The sequence below is a fragment of the Amblyomma mixtum genome, chromosome 2 (genome assembly GCF_055824585.1).
Source record: "Amblyomma mixtum isolate Tamu chromosome 2, ASM5582458v1, whole genome shotgun sequence".
NCBI classification, from domain to species: Eukaryota; Metazoa; Arthropoda; class Arachnida; order Ixodida; family Ixodidae; genus Amblyomma; species Amblyomma mixtum.
In genome coordinates this window covers 253,955,608-253,978,808 of record NC_143013.1, presented here as the reverse complement: position 1 = coordinate 253,978,808, position 23,201 = coordinate 253,955,608, and the positions used below count along the sequence as shown (strand labels likewise).

Below are 23,201 nucleotides of genomic sequence, written 5' to 3'. Positions count from 1 at the left end.
TTTTGTGGTAAAAGGGTCTTGGTAGCCACATTGTTGCGTGCAATTTAAGGGGATCTTAACAGTTCTGTTGTACCGTGAAAGTGAGGGAATATTGCATGAGTATTTTCCTTAATGAATTTCTGTCTGAATTGTTTCATGGGTGTAGACATGAGCATGGGTTAGTGGCAGAAATTTATTTCTTTCTTCAGCTGCTGCTCACATTCAGCTGAAGATTGGCTGGAGTGTTATAGTGCCCAGCATGACAGCTGCTTCCGGCCTCGCAGTTACTGCTTGCGCCAATTCCTCTCAACATTTTAACCATGTATTCTTTTCACCCTCATGGTGTGATGTTAGTGCTTTTCACTCACTGCCCACCTAATTCTTACCATGTCGTGTTGTGGTGCACCAGCTGTAGATGTGATCTTTCTGGTGTCGTAGTGTGTGTCATGATGTTGAGGAAAGTCATGGTTGTACGTTGGCAGCAATTAGCTTTATGGTTCAGTTTTGCATGTTGTGTGGTGCACTGTACACGTACTTAGCCGAGGCATTTATGCTTATGTACTTTGAATGCCAGAGACGCTTGTCTGCAGAGCCCATGAACTCTGCTTTGTATTCTCAAAGAGATCCTTCCTTTGTCGAAATCCTTTGAATTAGCAGGACAGTGAGAAGTGTGCCACTTTCTGTATTAATCTTCATTGCAGAAAATTTTAGCAGGAGCGGCTGTTTGGTGAGATTAATGAAGTGTCAGGCCTCAGTGCTCTTTAAGGTCATTTATAGCAGAACCTTCCAGTGATGTGCTCTTGCGATATATGGGCCAGTATGTGTTGTGGTGCAGGCATGAGAGAACATTAGAAGCTCACCCATCATGCCATTAATCAAATCGCGTGTAATGGCTTCACTACGAGTCAAGGAAATAGATTTGAATTGCTAAGCTTGGCATGCTTTAGTCTTACTGCATAAATAAAAGGGAAGATTTGAAGTGTCAGTAATATTGTCATGATTAAGACCTCCGTCGAAGATGTTTTCGTTCGAATTCAGCTTAGGTTGCAAAATTTTTCATTTTGTGATGACTTGGCCTTTAATGGCACTTAAACAGTTAATTCAGGCTATTTTTGCTGTGTTCAGTAGTTTGTTTTGTTACTGTTACTGTAGTAAAATTCATTTGTAGCAAGACCCATCACCACTGAAATTTTCCTTAACGCAAGCGGCGGCATGGTGATTAAAATAAATACTGTTACTGTAAATGATAAAGCGCTGCATCTTTGAATTTTATTGTAATGAACTATGATTCAAAATGAAAGTTTTCAAAAGAGATCTATATGGATTGGTGTACTGACATGAAGTATTGACATGAAATCTTAACCAGTCCCATTGCTTCTACTTTATTGTCTGGAAATTGGCTTGATAATCTTCATATGAAGCTCATTGATGCAGTGTGTAGTAAACGATTATTTTGCCATGTATCACGACCAGTTTCGGTTTTGAGTATGGAAAGTGCTCAAGCCATGTTGGTGTTCTTTTGCTGAATGTGAGCGAAGTTTGTGGTAGTCACATTACGTATCGATAACATTACTTACTCATACCGGAAGTGTTCGGTGCTGCACAAGCATCTGACGCGGTACGGCGTTGCTTTGTTGATGGCCGAGAACATGGTTTGGGCTTAGTTAAGTGTCGTGGGTGTTCTTCAGATATTCTAGGAACAGCGTCAGGCTTCAGCTTGGGCAGCTCACGTTACAGTGACACAGCATCTCCATTCACTATCCCTCCAGAACAGTGTTTATGGGATGCGCAATGTTTCTTGCAAAAATACACATTTAGCGAATCGAAAGTGAAGCCAACAACTTCTTTTCGGGGGATGACACGTCTCCACTTCTCGCAGTTTAGTATCAGACGTGTCACTTTTTCGCTGTCACTCTTGTAGTCGGAGACGCAGCCTTTCACACAACAGGGAGAAGGCATAGCTGATGGACAGAACTCGCTTGTTCACAAAAACACACATATTCAGATGCGTCCACACCGCGAAATTTGCTTTCTGTGCAGTTAGGCCAGTTAAGCAGCCTCCCACTTGGCTGCTTGCCAAAGCATGCTCTTCAACTGATGCCAGCGTCGTGCGGCAGCACTGGTGTCAGTTGTGTGCCAAGCTCTCCCATAGAGTTAGGCGAAGTTTCATGACTGCGAAGTGCTACTGAAGGACTGTCGATGTCTATTTTGCGGGGTGCTGCACATTTGAAGTGATCTCACACATAGTGTTTGAAAGTCTGTGTATCTTCTGTTTTCACATTTGTAATGTGGGGAAGGTGCCTGCGGACACAGAAAACTGAAATTGCACCGATATCTGAAATTTTGAACTATGTCTGGCATATTTCAGACATTCCTATTTTTTTCTGGGGTTGACTAATGGGGCACATGTAGCGTACTGCTTCTTCGTCCTGTGGGTTGTATATGGATTGTCATCTGGATAAAACACTATGCAATGCGGCCGTCGCGGTGGCTCAGTGGTTATGGCGTTCAGCTGCTGACCCGAAAGACGTGGGTTCGATCCCGGCCGCAGCGGTTGGATTTCTGTGGAGGAGAAATTCTAGAGGCCCGTGTACTGTGCGATGTCAGTGCACGTTAAAGAACCCCAGGTGGTCGAAATTTCCGGAGCCCTCCACTACGGCGTCTCTCATAGCCAGAGTCGCTTTGGGACGTTAAACCCCATAAACCAACCAACCATGTAATGCTCCCAGTAGCATGCTTGATGTTTGCTGGTTGTATGTGCCTGTATTGAGTGAGTGTTTACACTGCTCCTGTTCCTAAAACTTCTCTTTTGCTCTTTCTAGCCAAGGCTTTTTTAGCTTCTGGTGTTGTAGAGGAGCCCCATTGTTGTACAGGCATTGTCATCTGCTGCTAAATGCCTCCACCAGTAAATAAGCTGGTTGCAACAAACAGATCCAACGTTGGTTATGAGTTTGGACAGCTATGGGATGGTTCAGTAGCTGAACCACTGCACCCTTATGACTAAAATATTTATTTGACTCGACGTTTTGATCGGGAGACCGATCTCCTTGAAGAAGATCGGTCTCCTGATCGAAACATCGAGTCAAATAAACACGACTCTAAAAGGAATAGCACACATAGACAACAGACAGTTAGGATGCAACTCTAGACCTTGTCCTTGCTTTGTCCTTTGTCTTTGTACACCGTCCTTAGCCACCCTTGAAAAACTTGGCCATGTGACAGCAGTCGCAGATAGGTAATGCTGTGTTTCACGCCGCGGTGGCTCAGTGGTTATGGTGCTCGGCTGCTGACCCGAAAGACGCGGGTTCGAACCCGGCCGCGACGGTTGAATTTCTTTGGAGGAGAAATTCTTGAGGCCCGTGTACTGTGCGATGTCAGTGCACATTAAGGAACCCCAGGTGGTCGAAATTGTCCGGAGCCCTTCACTACGAGGTCCCTCATATCCTGAGTCGCTTTGGGACGTTAAACCCCATAAACCAAACCAAACCAAACAATGCATCTGACTGTATCATCAGAGGTGTGCCTGCTTGCTCTTGCTTGTGCAGGGGAGTCACAGGAGTCCTATGGGTAGGACGGGCTGTGAGTGTCGGCCTGTAGGGGGCCCACCTGGGGGACTGCAGCCCCGGTAGTGGGCATTGCTGGCCCCCTTCCCCCCTCCCCTCCCGCTCGGAAGAGAGAGAGAGGACCCAGCATGCCATCCTTCTCGCGCCTCGGGAACCTCAAGGACCCCGAGCTGGCCGAGCTGTTTGACAAGGATGACCCGGACAAGATCTTCGTTGACCTGCGGGAGATTGGCCATGGCAGTTTCGGGGCTGTCTACTACGTGAGTCACTGGGGCATGAGCGCCATTTCTTTTGCCAGTGTGGGGACAGGCAGTTCTTGCTCGTTTCTATGAGGTAGTGGGACACTGGTCTACCAAAAAATGACCAAAAAATCGATTTTCAAAAAATGACATTTGTGGAATGTACATCTATTATTCTCCAACTGTTTCAGTTTTTTCCCTCAAGAAATCAACATTTTGACCATACTATTAAAGGTGCAGTGAAGAGGAATCTGAACTCGTCTTTTTGCAGCGGGAACTCGATCTACACGTTCCCAGCATTCTTAGAAACTTCGACTTATTGCCCGGTGTGGCCGATTTCTCTAATTAAATCAAATTAACGTCCGGCCCCCGCTTTTTTTTTTAATTCTCCCGTACGGTGGGCGGAGTCGACCAACACCTACACCTAACCTTTTTTTCTGTGATTTGTTTACCTAATTCTTCTTTCTTTCACCATCATTGTAAGTTTTTCTTTCCAGCCAGGACAATGCTGTTGATTTTATGCTGACTACTGTAACCTGATAACAGCTCTGCTATATGTATTTTTTCCTTTGTTATCTGTATTTCCTGTATTTTCTTTTTTTTTCGTGTGTGTGAAAAAAAAACAACAAACCACTGCATTGCTGTCAAAGTGGGGGCCCGTGGCCTTGTCAAGCTGTCAAACGGCAGCTTTTACTACGGGTCCCCGCCATCATCTGTACCATGGTGGCAAAATAAAATTTGAATTTGAATTTGAACGCGTGGAGTGCCTTTCACCCATTCCCGTGGCGGCTTGCCGCTCTGCCATCGGCGGAGTAATACGTAGTAATCTGTAGTAGCAAATAGTCCACGCATATTTTTATTTCTGCGGGCTTATTTTGCGGCTATATTATCTGCAAATGAAACTATTTATTCACGGAAACCTAAAAAACAAAATAAAGCAAAAGCAAAGCCTCCACGGAGCTGGCTGAAAGGCACTCGACGCGTTGGTCGACTCCGCCCACCGTACAGGGAGAATTAAAAAAAATAAAGGCGGGAGCCGGACGTTAATTCGATTTAATTAGGGAAATCGGCCACACAGGGCAATAAGTCACGGTTTCTATGAATGCTCGGAACGTGTAGATCGAGTTCCCGCGGCAAAAATGTGGAGTTCAGATTCGTCTTCACTGCTTCTTTAAATTCAGATCATCGTGCGGGCTAAATTTATGCAGAAGCAGACAATTTAATGACATGAAAATTTTGGACGTCTGGCTGTCTGTTTGTCAATCAATATCTGTACATCTAGGACAGATAGAGATGTCATATTGTTTGCTAAGGGAAGCTGAAGTCATAGTGTGTGCAATAATCGAAGCAGATTTGTTCAATCGCGCTTCAAAAATTTTATAATTTCACAAAGTTTATCGATGCATTACTTTCACACCTTGAACATTGATATTCCAAGTGCTGTGAAATTACTAATGAGGGTAAAATGGAAAAATGGTTTTGATTATTGCACTCTTTACTCACCATACTATGTAGCCATGGATTAATTTTTTATTGAGCAGTTCGTTTTGCACCGAGGTACTAATGAATAACTAATTAAAATTATCTTGGGAACCGACGAGTTTATGAGAAAGGTAATTTCATTGTTGAAACTGAGCAAGGTGGTACAATTTATTATGACTGGACTAAAGATGAGGAAAATAGGTCTCCCCCTTTAAAAAAGAGAAATGAGACGTCTCTATGCAGTTGAGCTTGGACTTGCAGAAAGCAAATGGGATCATAAAATAGTTTGACTTGTTGGTAATCCTAAAATGGATACCCGCGTATTCGTACTTGCACTTTTCCCGAGAACATTCTGCCCTTAGCAGTGATTTAGTTGAATTTAACATCTCTCATATTGCAAAGAGGCTGCTTTTTTATGCCAACACAGTAAAGGCTGTTCCTTAGAACAGTATGTTGGAAGTACGCCCTCTGCCATTTTAGTGAAGACTGATTTGGCCGTGGTGGCTGAATGGTTACGGCGCTCAGCTGCTGACCCGAAAGACGCGGGTTCTAATCTGGCCGTGACGGTCGAATTTCGATGGAGGCGAAATTCTAGAGGCCCATGTGCTGTGCAGTGTCAGTGCACGTTAAAGAACCTCAGGTGGTCGAAATATTCGGAGCCCTTCACTACAGCGACCCTCATAGCCCGAGTTGGTTTGGGACGTTAAACCCCCCTAAACCATAAACCTTATGTACTCTGCCTCCTTTTGTGCTGCAGGCCCGGAACGTCACGAGCAAGGAAGTCGTGGCCATCAAAAAGATGTCGTTTACGGGCAAGCAGTCGACAGAGGTAAGACACGCTAACTGATTTCAGTCGTCTGGGCTCTCTGTGTTGTCTCTGCTGTAGTTGTGAATGCCTTTTTTTTTTTTTTTTAGAAATGGCAAGACATCGTCAAAGAAGTGAAGTTCCTGCGCCAGTTAAAGCACAAGAACACAATAGACTACAAGGGCTGTTATTTAAAAGAACACACCGCATGGGTAAGTGCTGCCACGGCTCTCCTGTTAGTGTCGTCGCCTGTCTATTTGCATGGATTTTGTTTAGAGAACGAGCAACTGTTGCTTGGTCAATTGTTGCCCAATGCTAGGGAGCTGAGCACCGTCTTTCCTTTTGGCTCTCTCGCAGCTTGTCATGGAGTACTGTCTCGGGTCCGCATCAGACATCATTGAAGGTTTGTGTTCCGTGACGTGTTGTTCTGCCTCTCTCTCGGTTTTCCTAGGAAAGGTGTTTAGAAATTCGGGGAGCCCGTGCCCTGCAACCTGTTCTTTCAGCAAGATGGAATTGCTAATCGGAACAACAGAAACTGTGCTGAGTTACTACTGAGCAGCATCTCTATGCTTGGTGGGTGCTAAAAGGGGAGAAGTTAACTCTGTGTGGGTACTTACGGGTTCCTTTTCCTCAGTGGTTTGTACTTTTCTAGTAGAAGAGTTGGCTGGGCAACAGCTGTTGTGAGCCATTAGTGTAACTCTGCCTAAGTGACATTCCAGGGCCCCTGCTTGGTTTCTTCATGTTCAGTGCCCGTATGACCAATTGGAAAGAATTCTTTTCTTACACCGGGTTGTGTTTCTTGGCAGTGGAGCAGTGGTTAGGTCCATGTTTAGGTGGGTACCAAGTTAAGAGGCATTAATCAAACAGCAGAAGGGCATTCGCACAGTGAGGAAGTGACATCTGTCAGGTGGCTAATTTTCAGTTGAAACAAACAGAAAAAAACAAAGGCTTGCATAGTTTAATTAAGTGAGAAAATTGTGGCATGAATGCACAGTTCTGCATACTGAGTTCGCGAGGGCAATAGGGGATATTCAAAATTCCGCAAGTGCGCTTTCCCGCATAACAATTTGTCCCAAACAAGATGGCTGACCATGCGTTTCCAGCTGAAACAAAGCAAGAAAGACTGGTTTTTTGTTTGATTCTTCCAAAATACGTTTCTTACATTCTATCCACACCTTTTAGCGCCTGTCCTGTAGCCCACGTAGTTACTTTATAGCGAAGTCGGCCATCTTGCCCTTCACTACGGCGTCCCTCATAGCCTGAGTTGCTTCGGGACGTTAAACCCCAATAAACCAAACCAAACCAAACCAGCCATCTTGTTTGGGGCAACATAGTTATGTGGGAAAATGCGCTTGCGGAATTTTGAATATCCCCTATAGGGATGGGATGTGGAAAACAACCTTTATCGGAAACTTTCTCTAGCACGGACTGCATCAGTGTTGTAACTAAAAACTTTGTGTTCACCTGGTGGCTAGTGAGGATGTTACCCACTTGGGCTGTGGAATGTACGCTGAGTGGTCGCATTATCTGTGCTTGTATACTTTGCCATAAATATTCTGTTATAATCTGTGGACCGAAGTATTTCAGGAGAATTTTTTCGAATTTGACTAGAGCCCATATACTGTGTGATATCAGTGCATGCGAAGAACCCCAGGTGGTCAAAATTATCCAGAGCCCTCTACCACTCTACCTGCTCTGGTATGTTGAACCCCATAGAACCAAACCAAACAGGCTACAACTCCTAACTTTAGTGAAAAAACAAGAAAAAATAGCATATTTTTCTGGTCTCTAGGTCGTTTTTGTGTATAAGTGGCACCCCCCCCCCCCCCCCCCTCCATAAACGGGAATTCTCTGAAAAAACAACAACAAAGAAACAAAAACACATATAAGACGGTACCTGTTCATGGTGAGCAAGAGCGCACAATGCGTGCAAAGAAGCCATATGTATCAAATACCGAAATTGAAACTTCCTAGGAAATGGCTGGACTGGCTGGACTGTATGTGGCGAGATTGTGATTCTACCCATAGGTTAGAATTTACAAAAGAAGGCATTTGTAGCATCGCATGATTCGCATTCCGCTACTGTGATCCGCTTCAACGGGGAGCTATCTTTGCATGCACAGACAGATTGTCCCCGAGGAGCGCACCTGCCATTGCGCAGGTGCAGCTGGATCTCCATGGAAGTGTTTCACGGTAACAGAACGTAGATCGATCTGTGCTCAAAACTCTAATAACTCATTTTTTTATCTTGTACATATTGATTTTCTTTTCAAGCATAGCCACTGGGCACGACAAAAGATGGCACGCGGTGACGCGTCATTTTTTGCCAAGTTGTACCGACAAAAAAGTCCAGGAGAAAAAAACGTGATTTATACATAAGAAAATATGGCAAGCTTCAGTCAACCCACGCACTTAAGTGTGTGCTGTGTACTGTTGCATGCCTCATTAACATTCACGAGTGAGGTAGCACGGATACGAATGCCAGCTCCGCGTTGTCATGTGTTTGTTGGTTTTTCTCACTCCTTCGAAACGTGAAAAGCTTGGGTTGTTTGTAAAACTTTAACTTGAAGGAGTGCTTTGGAAGTGGGTCTGTTGCCACCAGGCCTGTGCTGACCTGCTCCCGCCTTGTCCAGTTCACAAGAAACCCCTTCGGGAGGAGGAGATCTCTGCGATATGCAAGGACGCCCTGCAAGGCCTGGAGTACCTGCACTCGTTGGGCCGCATTCACCGGGATGTCAAGGCTGGCAACATCCTGCTCACCGAGAACGGCACGGTCAAGCTGGGTGAGGGAGCCAGCCTCCGAAGCTGCTCTCCTTGCTTTATGTGTTGGGGCTGCCTGGTTACTGGGTTTTAATTTGAGAGTCATCGCTGTCGGCAGCGGCCTAACTACGTCCACTGCTGGCAAAAAGCCTCTCCCATTGATTTTCGATTAATATCCTGTGCCAGCTGCGGCCACCTCATACTGACCACTGGCCCCGCCGCGGTGGCTCAGTGGTTATGGCGCTCGGCTGCTGACCCGAAAGACGAGGGTTCGATCCCGGCCGCGGCGGCCGAATTTCGATGAAGGCAAGATTCTAGAGGCCCGTGTGCTGTGCGATGTCAGTACACATTAAAGAACCCCAGGTGGTCGAAATTTCCGGAGCCCTCCACTACGGCGTCTCTCGTAGCCTAAGCTGCTTTGGGACGTTAAGGGGGGATGTGGGGATCAGATCGCAAAAATCGCGAAAAAAGTTTATTTTTGAAAAGTACACTTTTTGGCATCTCCAACACTGTTTCTATGTTGTATTGAAATATTTCACCCAAAAATAAACTTTAAGCGCTCCAAATAAATATATTTGTCGGCATCTACACATAGACAGTGTGTGCTAGCTTGGAACTTTCAGGCTTGTTTTCTCAAAAGTTTGTTTTGAACTTAATACCTTGTTCGTGGAAAGCGTCACACAGTAATGGGTGCATGGATTTTTACCACGTTTGTTTCGTTGTGATCACTGAAATGTGGTCTGTGTCAAGACAGTCTCAGATTTACCATTTAGGCCCGCATGTTTTTATTACATGGTAATTAGAGCGTGATACATTCTAAACATAAAAGAAGGTGCATATTGTGTCCTTTATGAAAAAGAGCAGAGAAATCTTAAAAAAAAAATTAAGAGAGTCTTGATTTACACCACACTTCTTAGTAAATATTAAAAGAATTTACAGACCTGTAGCTTGTTTTTTGTCATGCTAGGCTTTCCACAAGCAAGCAACATGGGGACAACATATAAACAATGATAAAAGGGAAACTGCTGAAGCTGTCATTGTGAAACTTCATACCTTATTGTTCGACGCTGTTCTAAGCCAGTCTGCCAAATTTCATCACTTCTTGATTTCACAGCTAGGATATCATTAACTCACATTTGTTCCCTGACCCACTATATGCCTTCGTCCTGTCTATGTTGCCCCTGTTGTTTACCCTTTGCGTAACTTTCCATGAAGTAATTATTACTACCGTAAAAATCGGAATATAGGCCGGAGTTTTTCTAAAAAAATATGGCGAAAAGTCGACTCTCGTCATATATACCGGTCATTGGCGGAAAAACTGCGGAAGTCTTGCAACAATGGGCGGCTGAAGTCAGCAGCCTACATCACCATCGCCATCAGCAGCAGCGCGGTGTGGGGACGTTGTGGCACCGCCATTTTGCGTTTCTGTTGTCACAAAGTTATTTTGGTTTTTGGCCGGGTGCGTCGTCGGTGTGGAAATCTCTCCCCGCAGAGATGGTGCGCAAGTCTTTTAAAAAATACAGCATAAGCAATGCGCTAGATGGCACAGAGGATGATGCTCTATGGGACGTAGCCAGCGAGAAGCAATCGTCATCTGGCTCGAGTTGGGACGACTCTGATAACTCAGAGTAACGCTTGCACACTTCATGCCCTTCTCTGTACTGTACACCTGGCCAATCTTTTAACACTATTGTGCAACCATCGTCTCACGTATTTATCACGGCACCTTATCACGGCACGGAGCGGCGAAAGAAGCGAGAGTATGCCCATGTGTACACATGTGTGCATCTCGTTTGTTTCGCCGCTCAGTGCCGTTAATAAGGCACTGACAAGCACGCAGGTGAATGGTCGCGCGATAGTGTTAAAGAATCGGCCGGGTGTACATACGAGCAGCATCTAAATAAAAATAAATACTGTCACCATTGTGCAACTGGTTGAGTCGCATTTGTTTCAAGGTAAGGGTGTGACTTGGTACTTTTGCCTTTGAAAAAGATCTTTTTTCATTTTTAGGATTGCTTAGTTGGGGGGTCGACCTATATATATTCCAGTCCAACCTATATTCCGGCTTTTACGGTAATTTGGTCCATTACTAGCCTTTGGTTCTGTGCATCTCAGTGTTGTCTTTGCATTGTTCACATTTCTCTGTGGTTGAAGTCCAGGAAACAATCAACTTGAGCTTGTTTTGTTGCAGCGGACTTTGGGTCAGCATCCATGATCTGCCCGGCCAACTCTTTTGTGGGCACCCCGTACTGGATGGCGCCCGAGGTCATTTTGGCCATGGACGAAGGCCAGTACGATGGGAAGGTGGACGTCTGGTCTCTAGGGATCACCTGCATTGAACTGAGTATGTTACCACTGAAACCTCTTAATTGCTACTGGCAAGCCCACGATAGGATGGGCAGTTTATTTATACTAAAAGTTGTGAGAACCGGTGAATAGTGCTTTCACGTTTTGTAGTTGAGAAGAAAAGTCTGCTGAAGAGTGCATTGTAAAAAAAAGAAATGAAAGCGGCCACAGCATGGTGATTTATGTCTGATCGAATGCCAGTGGCATAATGCATTTTTTTTACCGGGCACGCTGCTTAAGCTTCCAGCATGTTTCAACACAAGGAAGAGAGATAAAGCCACTGATTTCGAACAAAATTTTGGCTGTGCATTGTTTAAGGTTCGTTTTGAAGAATGTGGAGGCTGCAGAACCAGTAGGTTGCAATGTATGCAGCATGCGTCATGTAACTACTGTGAATATTTAAACGTTCAAGTGCCAAGCTAATAAAAGCATCTTGAGGCTACGGCAACTTTTAGTGAATGGGTTGTATGTACTGGCTGTGCCGTAACCAAAAGGAGTGCATCCCCACAGACTTTATGCTGGCGTCGTGGGTGTTCAAATTTGAGGCGTACGATGTTGGTGGACAAATGTAGCCTTGACATGTTCGTGCTTACTGTGCAAAAACTCTTTAGGGCTGTGCTTGTTTTTCACTCGTGGTGGGTGGCGTTGGTGTCCTTGTGTGCTTTTGGCACTGCTTGAGGCATTCATGCTTCCTTCATTCCCCCTTCCCAGTCTCCAAGAAAAAAAAAAAAGTCCCAGTGTTGCTGTAAACCAGGTGGCACTGCATATGCTGCACATCATACCTCATGGTTTTCGTCATTGAACCAGTGTGCATAGTAAAGTATAGATAATATGATGCACCACACCGAATTGAACCAGTGTGCACAGTAAAGTATAGATAATATGATGCACCACACCGAATTGAACCAGTGTGCACAGTAAAGTATAGATAATATGATACACCAGTGTGGGAATTGTTTTGCTGCGTGCTGTCCTTCTGAACTGGAGCCAGCTGTTTGGAATGAGTCGGCGACCTTTGGTGTCCCTGCTGTCGTGAGTGTAGTTGTGCCTGACACTACTGTCCCTGCTTGTCCCCACTGTGCAGGTGAAAGGAAGCCTCCATATTTCAACATGAATGCCATGAGTGCCTTGTACCATATTGCCCAGAATGACTCACCCACACTCGGCGCAGGGGAATGGTGAGTGTCTGGAAGCCCTCTTTGGACAGGACAGAGTTGGTGAAGAACAGTAAAACTTCGATAATTCAAACTCGTTTAGTTTGAAATCCCGGATAATTCGCAGGATTTCTGTGGTTCCGTAATTTTGTAATGTAAATTCCTCGGGTTAATCCGGCTCGTCAGGTTGCACCGGCTCGGCTAATTTGACCTGGGGTGCCATGGCAGATACCGGGAACACCCAAGTTCGAGTGGTAATGCGGTGTCTCACGACTTACGATGAGCGCACAAACTTTCATTAAAGGGATACTGAACAAAAATCTGAACACCCAAGTTCGAGTGGTAATGCAGTGTCTCACGACTTATGATGAGCGCACAAACTTTCGTTAAAGGGATGCTGAACAAAAATCTGGAAATACTGAAAGAACGCTAGATTTTCATTCGTAAGGTACAATTGCCCGAGTACACAGTCTTCATTCCAGTGTTTTTTGAGCGGATGGCTGTATTTTGGGCATTTTGTGAGAGGACGCCTGCCCACGAGCTGGTGGGCATGATGTCACGCCTACCTTCAGCAGCGCCGTGAGCAAGCTGGCTTGGCAGTGAGCAGTTCAGGAATCCCCACCTGCTCGTTCCTCTGGCAGGTGCTACCGGTACAGTCTCGGTGAAATGTTACTTTTTTGGTTTGCCATTGCTGTATGCGATGGAGATTGCCGGTTAATTGTGACCGAATCAGTACGCAACCACAAGATGCAGGAAGAGAATCTTGAAGCATGGATGTGAGGACGCTGAGCGAAATTAGCTTTACAACAAAAGAAAAAAGCATACCAAATGTGATCAGTTTAGTTCATGCTGGCGATAGCCTGCGATGGATAAGGCTGACGTCACATCCTGTATTGTGAGAGCTTTCACAGCCAGCCGCTAGGTGCGACGGTTTGAGAAATGTCATAGGTGCACTGAAGAGGAATCTGAACTCGTATTTTTGCCGCGGAAACTCGATCTGCACGTTTCGAACGTTGTTAGAAACTTTGAATTATTGCGCGGTGCTGCCAATTTCCCTATTTAAATTCGATGAAACGTCCCGGCTCCCACCTTTTCTTTTTTTAATTCCCCGCAGACAGTGGGAGGCGTCAACCAACCTTTCAACCAGTCCCCTGGTGGCTTGCCACTCTGGCATCGGCGGAGTGATACCTAATCATCAGGGAAAGCAAAGAGTCCATGCGTATTTTTATTTCCGTGGGCCTACCGTATTTACTCGAATCTAGGCCGGCCACGATTCTAAGCCGAGACCCGAAAGTTGAAGGCCGCAGAAAAAAAAAAAACTTACCTCGATTGTAGGCCGGCCAAAAAAACCACTGCGAACAAGAGGTACAGCACGCAAGCGACATTTATTGCCAGGAACCCGCTCAGGCTGATCCCGGGCTGGCGTTTGGGCGAGGAGACATATGCAACGCCAGCCCGGGATCAGCCGCCGAAGTCCCGCCCGGCTTGAAGAGTTGACGACTGCTCTGCAGCGAGTATAACTTTCCGCTTGAAGGCGGCACTATAATGGCACCGCCTGTTTGGTGCCATGGTGTTGGTGATAAAAACCACGCACGAAAACTTCACTGCTGCGAATGTGCTCACGCCACCGCACGAGAACAGAACAAGGCCAAAATGGCAGCCAGTGCTCATGTCTGCTTTGATCAGTATCGGCTACGGATAGTAACGGCTACGGATAGCAACGGCTACAGTGCTGTCTTTCGTTGGCGTTTTGTGGGGGCGCCACCTGCGTGCTACATTTATTCGTATTTTACGAATATGAAACCTCGAAACGAAATCCTCGAATCTAAGCCAACATAAGAGTTCTAAATCTCGTTTTTTTGAAAAAACTATCGGCCTAGATTCGAATAAATACGGTAATTTGCAGCTATGTAGTCTCTGACTAGATATATTTATTCACGGAAACATAAAAAACAAAATAAAAGCGAAAGCAAAGTCGCCACGCGACTGCCTGAAAGGCACTCCATGCGTTGGTTGATTCCTCCCACCATCTACGAGGAATTTAAAAAAAAAAAAAGGCAGGAGCCAGACGTTAATCCGTTTTAAATTAGGGAAATCGGCCGCACAGGGCAATAATTCAAAGTATCTAAGAATGCTCAGAACGTGTAGATCGAGTTCCCGCGGCAAAAAAACAAGTTCACATTCCTCTTCAGTGCACCTTTAATTAAAATAACTACTTTCTGCTCATTTCTGTTTCACAAGAATGTTGTTTTGGTTACGCAACAACTACCATTTGGACCAGAAATCTCCACTGCAGATTTTTTGTTCACTAGCACAACCCTTAAAAATGCACTGAAGAGGAATCTGAACTCGTCTTTTTGCTGCGGGAACTCAATCTACACGTTCCGAGCATTCTTAGAAACTTCGATTTATTGCCCTGTGTGGCCGATTTCCCTAATTAAATTGAATTAATGTCCTGCTCCTGCCTTATTTTTTTTTAATTCTCCCTCCTACGGTGGGCGGAGTCGACCAACGCATGGAGTGCCTTTCACCCAGTCCCGTGGCGTCTTGCCGCTCTGCCATTGGCGAAGTAATACGTAGTAGTCCGTAGAAGCAAATAGTCCGCACGTATTTTTATTTCTGCGGGCTTATTTTGCGGTTATATTATCTGCGAATGAAACTATTTATTCATGGAAACGTAAAAAACAAAATGAAGCGAAAGCGAAGCCTCCACAGAGCTGGCTGAAGGGCACTCCACGCGTTGGTCGACTCCGCCCAACGATGGGCGGTCGATGTACGATGGAGAATTTAAAAAAAAGGCGGGAGCCGGACGTTAATTCGATTTAATTAGGGAAATTGGCCACACAGGGCAATAAGTCGCAGTTTCTAAGAATGCTAGGAACCTGTAGATCGAGTTCCCGCGGCAAAAAGACGAGTTCAGATTCCTCTTCAGTGCATCTTTAATTACTTGTGAACTCATTTAGTCGTCTTTTAGTATGTTGTGTTAGCCTTGCTGACATGTTTTCCAATATCTTCTTTGCATGTGTTATTGTATGTAGTAATATCCCCGCTACAATAATGCCTCATGGGCGCTGTAGGTACTTTCAATAAATAAATAAATTGTAACGGCCTTTATTGGCAAGAGATGACTGATTGTGAAGGCCGGTTAGAGCGGGCCAGGACAGGTCCGGTCGCAGAACAGTTGATGCTCCCACCACGCGCCGCGCGTCGGTTCTGCTGCCTCAGCTGCCGATCGTCGTCTTCTCGCCTCGCCCCGCGCATCGGTTCTGTTGCTCCGTCTGCTAAGCGTCTTCCTCTTTACATTTGGCCCCGGGGGAAAAAGAGCCATCCTGGCGATTTAGGGGGTCAACAGGACGCAGGGGTCGTAGTATGGCTTCAAACGCGAAATGTGGACGGTCTCACGCCCACGTCGTCGGAGATCGGATGATGGCGTCACGGGCTCAACGACGTAATTGACGGGAGAAGTGCGCTCAAGGACACGGTAGGGTCTGTGGTAGTTGGGCAGCAATTTGGTAGAGAGACCTGGTGCAGCAGAAGGCACACGGAGCCAAACAAGAGATTGCGGCTGAAAAGTGTCTGTGCCATGGGAGTAGTCGAAGCGGTATTTTTGGTGCCCTTGGTCGTCGGACGTGAATGACCGGGCGAGCTGGCGGCACTCTTCAGCGTGTCGGGAGGCTTCAGATACGGTTGTGGTTTCCGACGAATCAGGATGGTACGGAAGAATAGTGTCGAGCGGCGAGGATGGTTCACGGCCGTATAGAAGGAAGAATGGTGAGAAACCAGTAGTGCTCTGCGTAGCGGTGTTGTAGGCATATGTGACGAAGGGGAGGATGACGTCCCAGTTAGAATGGTCTGCCGCCACGTACATTGACAACATGTCACCTAATGTTCGATTGAAACGTTCTGTCAAGCCGTTCGTCTGGGGATGATAGGCAGTAGTGGTGCGGCGAGTAATGTTGCATTGCTGCAGAAGAGATGAAACGACGTCTGACAGAAACACCCGCCCACGGTCGCTCAACAGTTCACGCGGGGCTCCGTGCCGAAGGATGAAATGGTGCAAAAGGAAGGCTGCAACATCCCGCGCCGTAGCAGCTGGGAGGGCAGCTGTTTCGGCGTACCGGGTCAGGTGGTCTACAGCGACGATGACCCAGCGGTTTCCTGCAGCAGTGTAGGGAAGTGGGCCATACAGGTCAATGCCAACTCTTTCAAATGGCCTGGATGGGCAAGGCAAAGGCTGCATAGCGCCGGTCGAATGGTGATGACCCGGCTTGCGGCGCTGGCAATCGGGGCAGGACCGGACGAATTTTCGAACGTAGTTATACATTCCGCGCCAGTAATAGCGGAGGCGAAGCCGGTTGTAGGTCTTGAAAGCACCGCCGTGACCAGCTTGCGGGTCGCTATGAAAGGCTGCGCATATTTCTGAGCGTAAATGTCCAGGGATCACTAGGAGCCACTTGCGGCCATCAGAGAGATAATTTCGGCGGTACAAAATCCCATCATGAATAGTGAAGTGGGCAGCCTGACGGCGGATTGCGCGCGGTACCGACACGGCAGAACGGTCTGAAAGATAGCGTACAAGAGAAGTGATCCAAGGGTCCTTAGACTGCTCGTTGAGCATATCGTCCAACGACAAGGAGGCGCAGTCGATGGCGGGAGGAGAGGCACTTTCATTGGCTAGAGGGGAACGAGACAAAGCGTCGGCGTCGTTATGCTTCCTGCCAGAGCGATAGATGACACGAATATCGTACGCTTGAAGGCGTAAGGCCCATCGGGCGAGGCGGCCATTTGGGTCTTTTAGGGAGGACAGCCAACATAGGGCATGGTGGTCCGTGACGACCTCGAAAGGCCGGCCGTATACGTAAGGCCGAAATTTGCCGATCGCCCAAACGATCGCCAAGCACTCTTTTTCGGTGACTGAGTAGTTTTGCTCTGCCTTCGTCAGGGTGCGGCTCGCGTATGCAACAACATACTCCGCATACCCCGGTTTGCGTTGAGCAAGAACAGCACCGATACCAACGCCACTAGCATCTGTGTGGATTTCAGTTGGAGAAGCAGGGTCAAAGTGGCGCAGTATGGGCGGAGAGGTAAGTAGACGGCGCAACGTGATGAACGCTTCGTCACAGGCAGGACTCCAGCTTGATAGGTCGCTACTGCCACGAAGAAGGGCAGTCAGAGGCGCGATGATAGAAGCGAAATTTCGGATAAAGCGTCGGAAGTAAGAACATAAGCCGATAAAACTGCGAAGTTCCTTCATTGTAGAGGGCTTTGGGAACTCAGAGACAGCACGAAGCTTTGCTGGGTCAGGAAGGACACCCTGTTTCGACACGACGTGGCCCAAAATAGTCAGCTGGCGAGCGGCGAAGCGACATTTCTTTAAATTGAGTTGAAGCCCGGCAGTCGCGAGGCATTCCAAAACTTGCTCGAGGCGAACGAGGTGTGTCTGGAAATCGGGGGAGAAAACAACGATGTCGTCCAAGTAACATAAGCATGTTTTCCATTTCAGGCCGCGCAGTATTGTGTCTATCATCCGCTCAAAAGTGGCAGGGGCATTGCAGAGTCCGAAGGGCATGACGTTGAATTCATACAGCCCGTCAGGCGTCACAAAGGCTGTCTTAGAGCGGTCAGCGTCGGCCATCGGGACTTGCCAATAACCCGAACGTAGATCTAAAGAAGAAAAGAATTCAGCTCCCTGCAAGCAGTCAAGTGCGTCATCAATGCGAGGCAGCGGATAGACGTCTTTGCGGGTGATTTTGTTCAGGCGCCAGTAGTCAACGCAAAAGCGTATAGAGCCATCTTTCTTGGTGACAAGGACGACGGGGGAAGCCCAAGGACTGTGCGATGGCTGTATGACGCCACGCTGCAGCATGTCATTTACCTGGGCGTCGATAACCTGGCGTTCGGTGGACGAGACGCGATATGGGCGTTGGCGCAACGGCGAGTGGGCACCAGTGTCGATCCGATGGGTAACAGCTGAGGTGCGGCCCAAACGGTGGTGAGAGAAGTCAAACGATGACCGAAACTTATCGAGCAGGGCCGCAAGCTGGGTCTTCTCCGGTGGCGAAAGATTCGAGTCGATTGAGCGCGCAAAGACGGCTTCGGGAGCGGAATCAGGAGACGGTGGGGAAGAAGTAAGTGAAGACACTTGCATGCGGCAGGAGTCATCCTCATAAGGGTCCCAGGCGACGACGGAGGCGAAAGGCTGGACACGTCCCAGGCATTCACCGCGAAGAAGAGTAGAGGGGCACATGAATGGATTCGTCAGGGGCATGGCGCTGCAGCCGGCTGAGACGGTAAGCACGGCGAATGGCAGGGGTAGACAGTGACGAGAAGCGAAGGAGTCGGACGGGATGAAGATGACAGGGCCGTTGGATGCAGCGTCGCAATGAACAGACACGAGGACAGCAGAGCATGGCGGGATCACGACGTCATCAGCCACAGTCAACTTGGAGCACGGATTAATGGAAGTGTTCACAGAGGCGTCGCCGAAGGGAAGAAGGGTGACTTCGGAACGAGTGCAGTCGATGACAGCTTCATGTTGGGAGAGAAAGTCCCAGCCTAAGATGACGTCGTGAGACGGCGATGCGAAGACGATGAATTCAACAATGTACACAACGTCCTGAATAGCAACTCGGGCTGTACAGGCCCCCAAAGGCGCGATAATTTGCGAATTAGCAGCGCGAAGCATAAAACCAGATAGCGGAGTCATCACTTTTCGTAACTGGCGGCATAATTTTGCACTGAGTACAGATACAGCAGCACCGGTGTCAACAAGCGCAAAAGCATCGGTGCCCTCCACAGAAACGGTGATCAAATTGGCCGGAGAAAGTCGAGGTCTTGAGCTTGGTGACGAGCACGCAGTTCTTGCCTCCGGAACTGCGGGCACTAGTTTTCCGAAGGGGAAGAGGGACGACTGCGCATCGGGGAAACCGAGCGGCGACGCGGAGATGGAGAGCGGCGGCGAATAGAGGGGCCGTGATCGGAGGAACCAGTGGTCTCAGAAGGCGAAGTGCGATGAAAATGCTGGGGAGGGGCGTAGGCGTAACCGCGAGGGTCGGTATCGGCAGCAGGGGACAAAACATGGCGGCGGCAGTGACGCATCACGTGGCCAGGAATGCCGCAGGCATAACAGATGGGTAGGTTGTTCGGCGTCCGCCATGGACGGAAACGTTGCGGTGGTGGCCGGGCAGGACGAAATGGTGTCGACTGCGGTGGATGCTGGTACGAAACTAACGCGTCTCGGCGGGGACGCCTGACTGCTTCGGCATAGGTAAGTGGCGCAGCGACAGGAGGCTGGGAGGAAACCGGTGGCAGGGCTTCGGACACTTGCTCCCGGATCACGTGCTGAAGTGTCGGAGTTAGGTTAGAAGGACTCGGAACAGCAGGAAGAAGCGACAGCTGCCGCGCAACCTCCTCACGGACAAACTGCTTGATCTGGAGCAGTAGCGAGCTGTCCTCTGTCGTCATGCTCAGGCTAGTTACTGTGTCTGTCTGTGCATAGGGCTGCCGAGTGAAAACGCGCTGTCGGCGGAGCTCATCGTAGCTTTGGCAGTGGTCGAAGATTTCGGTGACAGATGTAACGTTCTTGCCCACAAGCATATTGAAAGCGTCATCTTCGATTCCTTTGAGAATGTGTTTAACTTTATCGGCCTCCGCCATGGACGCATTGACGCGCTTGCAGAGATTGACGACATCTTCTATGTAGCTGGTGTATGATTCACCACTCTGCTGTGCGCGAACGCGAAGACGCTGCTCGGCGCGAAGTTTGCGTACTGCAGGACGGCCGAAGATGTCGGAGAAGCTGGTTTTAAATGCGGTCCAGGTGGTAAAGTCCGATTCGTGGTTCTGGTACCAAAGGTGGGCAACGCCGGTTAGGTAGAAGATTACATTGATGAGTTTCATAGTGTCGTCCCATCGGTTATGTGCGCTCACCCTGTCGTAAGAGGACAACCAGTCTTCCACGTCGTGATCGTCCGTGCCGCTGAAGACGGCAGGGTCGCGCTGGCGGAGCGCACCATGGCAAGCGACGGGTGCCGGTGAGGAGCTGGCTGGCTGGTTGGCGTTGGCAGGCATAGGGGTAGTGATAGTCCGGTTACGTAGCTCCAGGGCGGGATTCCGCAACCTCCACCAAGATGTAACGGCCTTTATTGGCAAGAGATGACTGATTGTGAAGGCCGGTTAGAGCGGGCCAGGACAGGTCCGGTCGCAGAACAGTTGATGCTCCCACCACGCGCCGCGCGTCGGTTCTGCTGCCTCAGCTGCCGATCGTCGTCTTCTCGCCTCGCCCCGCGCATCGGTTCTGTTGCTCCATCTGCTAAGCGTCTTCCTCTTTACAAAATAAATAAATAAATAAATAAATAATCGAACTCATCAGTGCTTCACGCACATCACACAGATAGCAGTGGCATTCCGACTTCGTTTGTGGTATGGTTCAAGGGCTCTGTTTAGATTATCATTGCAAGGATCCTAATGGTTTGCACTGTAGTAGTTATAGAGTAGAAGTTTCAGCGAGGTAGGAGCTGAGGACAAGTTACAGTGAAGATAACCAAGGGCTAGGTTGGCGTTGCTATGGTTTAATTGCTGTACTTACTAGCTGTGCTCTCTCATTTTGTCTGACAACTTCTTCATGCTCATTCTGCAGGTCGGACGTCTTCAGGCATTTTGTTAATTCCTGCCTGCAGAAAAACCCTGCAGATAGGCCAACAGCCATGAACTTATTACAGGTATGACAGAATGCTTCTGGTATTTTTGGGCCGCCATTCATTGTCCGTACCACTTACTGTCTTGACTGAAGCAGTGTTTGTAAGTGTGGTAATGTGCTGCCTTGCTTTTGTGTTTCCAGCATCCATTCATGACACGACCACGCTCAGGCAAGGTGATAGTGGACCTAATCCATCGGACAAAGGTGGCAGTCCGAGAGCTGGACAACCGCAACGCCCTCAGATTGCAAAAAATTCTCATGGCTGATTCGCAAGAGAACAACGAGGCTAATGTTGTGGAGGTTGAGGATGACTCGACGGTAAGCTAACTATTTGGACCTATAAAGTTTACGTTGATCATTAGAGTGCTGCTGATGCATCATCATCTCTTTGTTGTCCACTGAGTCTTTGCTTCTCTTTTGGCTTGCCTTATGCCACCATTACCACAGTTTACTTTCATTGAGATTAACTTGGTTATGATGACTTCTCGGATTAGGTGAACAACATGAGAACATTTGATTTGTTTCGCGTGTCCTTCGGGTAAGACGGACTTTCATAACTATTGGGACCTATGGTGACTCCGCTCAACCGTACTCATAAGTCAGCGAGGAACTTTCGGGGAAAGCTAGAGGAAAAAATTAGCGCGCTTCCTTTCCAGTTAACATGACCCTCAAGAGAGCTTCCTCGCGGCTTTGCTCAAAGATCCTGGAAAGAAAGTGTGGGTAGGGAAGGCAGGGCTGCGTCGTGCCAGTCTGCACACTGCAGCAATTGCAGCAGTCTCACTTGGCCAGACCTTGGCGTCACGTCACGTGCCGTGTGTTGCCTCCGGTGGACAAAAAAGCCACGTAGTCGCAGTGTACGCCTGCCAGCCGAGTTAACGCTTGCTCAATAGATGGAAGCTGAAATTTAAACTGACTTGACATTGCAGCATGGGTTTTTATGGTGCAGAGTTCTGACATGGCCCTATATTAGCGCCGAGTGCGCGTTGCGTGCAGCGGACAGAAAGACGAGTTGCACCTGCTAATATACTGGACTACAGCTGTGCAGCAGAAAGAATGGCATAAGAAAAAGATTGTCGTGTGTTTTTAAATAGGATTACATGAGCTTTTTCATACCATCACTTTTCATCTCACTTCATGTATACAGTGAAAGCTCGTTAATTCAAAACTCGATAATTCGAATTTTCGGATAATTCGAACTACACTACTTGGTCCGGCCAAGCTTCATAGAGATCTGTGTATAAAAAAGCCCGTTAATTCGAAAGCGAGTCGGTTCCGTTACGGATAATTCGAACTACGCGCCACCGCGTCTGGGCGGCTTGGCACACAGCATGTGGCCAAAAAAAAAAAAAAAGCACCTCCTCCGCATAGTTAGCTGCATACGAAACGGAGACAGAAGATGGAACTAGATAAAACCTTGGAAAAGTGGGTAAAACTTAAATGGCACCATCACCGGCGCGGTGGCCGGGGGCACCGGAGGGTAGGGAGGGGTTGGCGACCGCGCTGGCGGCTGCCTACCCTCTTTTCCGCGCAACCTCCGGAACTCTCATCTAAATACTCGTTAATTCGAGCCCTGTTAATTCGAAAATACGGATAAGCACTGTCAGCGCGGTCCCAGCCAACGCCCATGAAGGCTTATGACTTCGGACCGGCGCTACAAATTACGAGCGAAAAAGTTTTTTTTTTCTTTGCGAGTGTCGTCCATGCTTCCACCCATCGGTCACGCCAACGGAAGCACGCGCTCAGCGCGAACAAGACGCTGGCTTTTGAGAGGCAGTAGACGGCGTCCCCGCCCCAACGCCCATGGCACATAAGGCGAACATACTGAAAACGAGGCTTGCACAACCGAACAAGCGCTGGCACTCTGCCAAAGTTCGCTTCCCCCTTGCTGGAGCTAACCCCCCCCCCCCCCCCCCTCCGCCTAAGAATCTGAAAAAAAAAAAAAAAAGCGTCAGTCGTTAACGCTTCCCTCCGTTTGGCACCCTCACGGCCCGCCCACAACGCATTTCTTGGCCGCGCGCCAAGATGCTGCGCAGTGATAAGCCCACAACGCATTTCTTGGCGGCGCGCCAAGATGCTGCCAAGCGATGATTTTATCGCTGCGCAGCATCTTGGCGCGCGGCCAAGAAATGCGTTGTGGGCCGTGACGGTGCCAAACGGAAGGAAGCGTTAACGACT

At 48.1% G+C, this 23,201-nt stretch overlaps 1 protein-coding gene across 3 annotated transcripts in view; it reads left to right on the top strand.

Moving 5' to 3' along the window:
• The window catches only part of Tao (Serine/threonine-protein kinase Tao), a 38,799-nt gene that overhangs the window by 3,885 nt on the left and 11,713 nt on the right, over nucleotides 1–23,201 (top strand). For all 3 annotated transcript variants that reach the window (XM_089573545.1, XM_089573544.1, XM_089573546.1), the window contains 9 exons: nucleotides 3,525–3,802; nucleotides 6,021–6,092; nucleotides 6,179–6,280; nucleotides 6,426–6,471; nucleotides 8,702–8,851; nucleotides 11,020–11,172; nucleotides 12,259–12,352; nucleotides 20,967–21,048; nucleotides 21,168–21,344. In XM_089573545.1, the coding sequence (XP_089429671.1) occupies nucleotides 3,671–3,802; nucleotides 6,021–6,092; nucleotides 6,179–6,280; nucleotides 6,426–6,471; nucleotides 8,702–8,851; nucleotides 11,020–11,172; nucleotides 12,259–12,352; nucleotides 20,967–21,048; nucleotides 21,168–21,344 (1,008 nt within the window). In that variant the 5' untranslated portion in view covers nucleotides 3,525–3,670. The remainder of the gene's footprint in view (nucleotides 1–3,524; nucleotides 3,803–6,020; nucleotides 6,093–6,178; nucleotides 6,281–6,425; nucleotides 6,472–8,701; nucleotides 8,852–11,019; nucleotides 11,173–12,258; nucleotides 12,353–20,966; nucleotides 21,049–21,167; nucleotides 21,345–23,201) is intronic.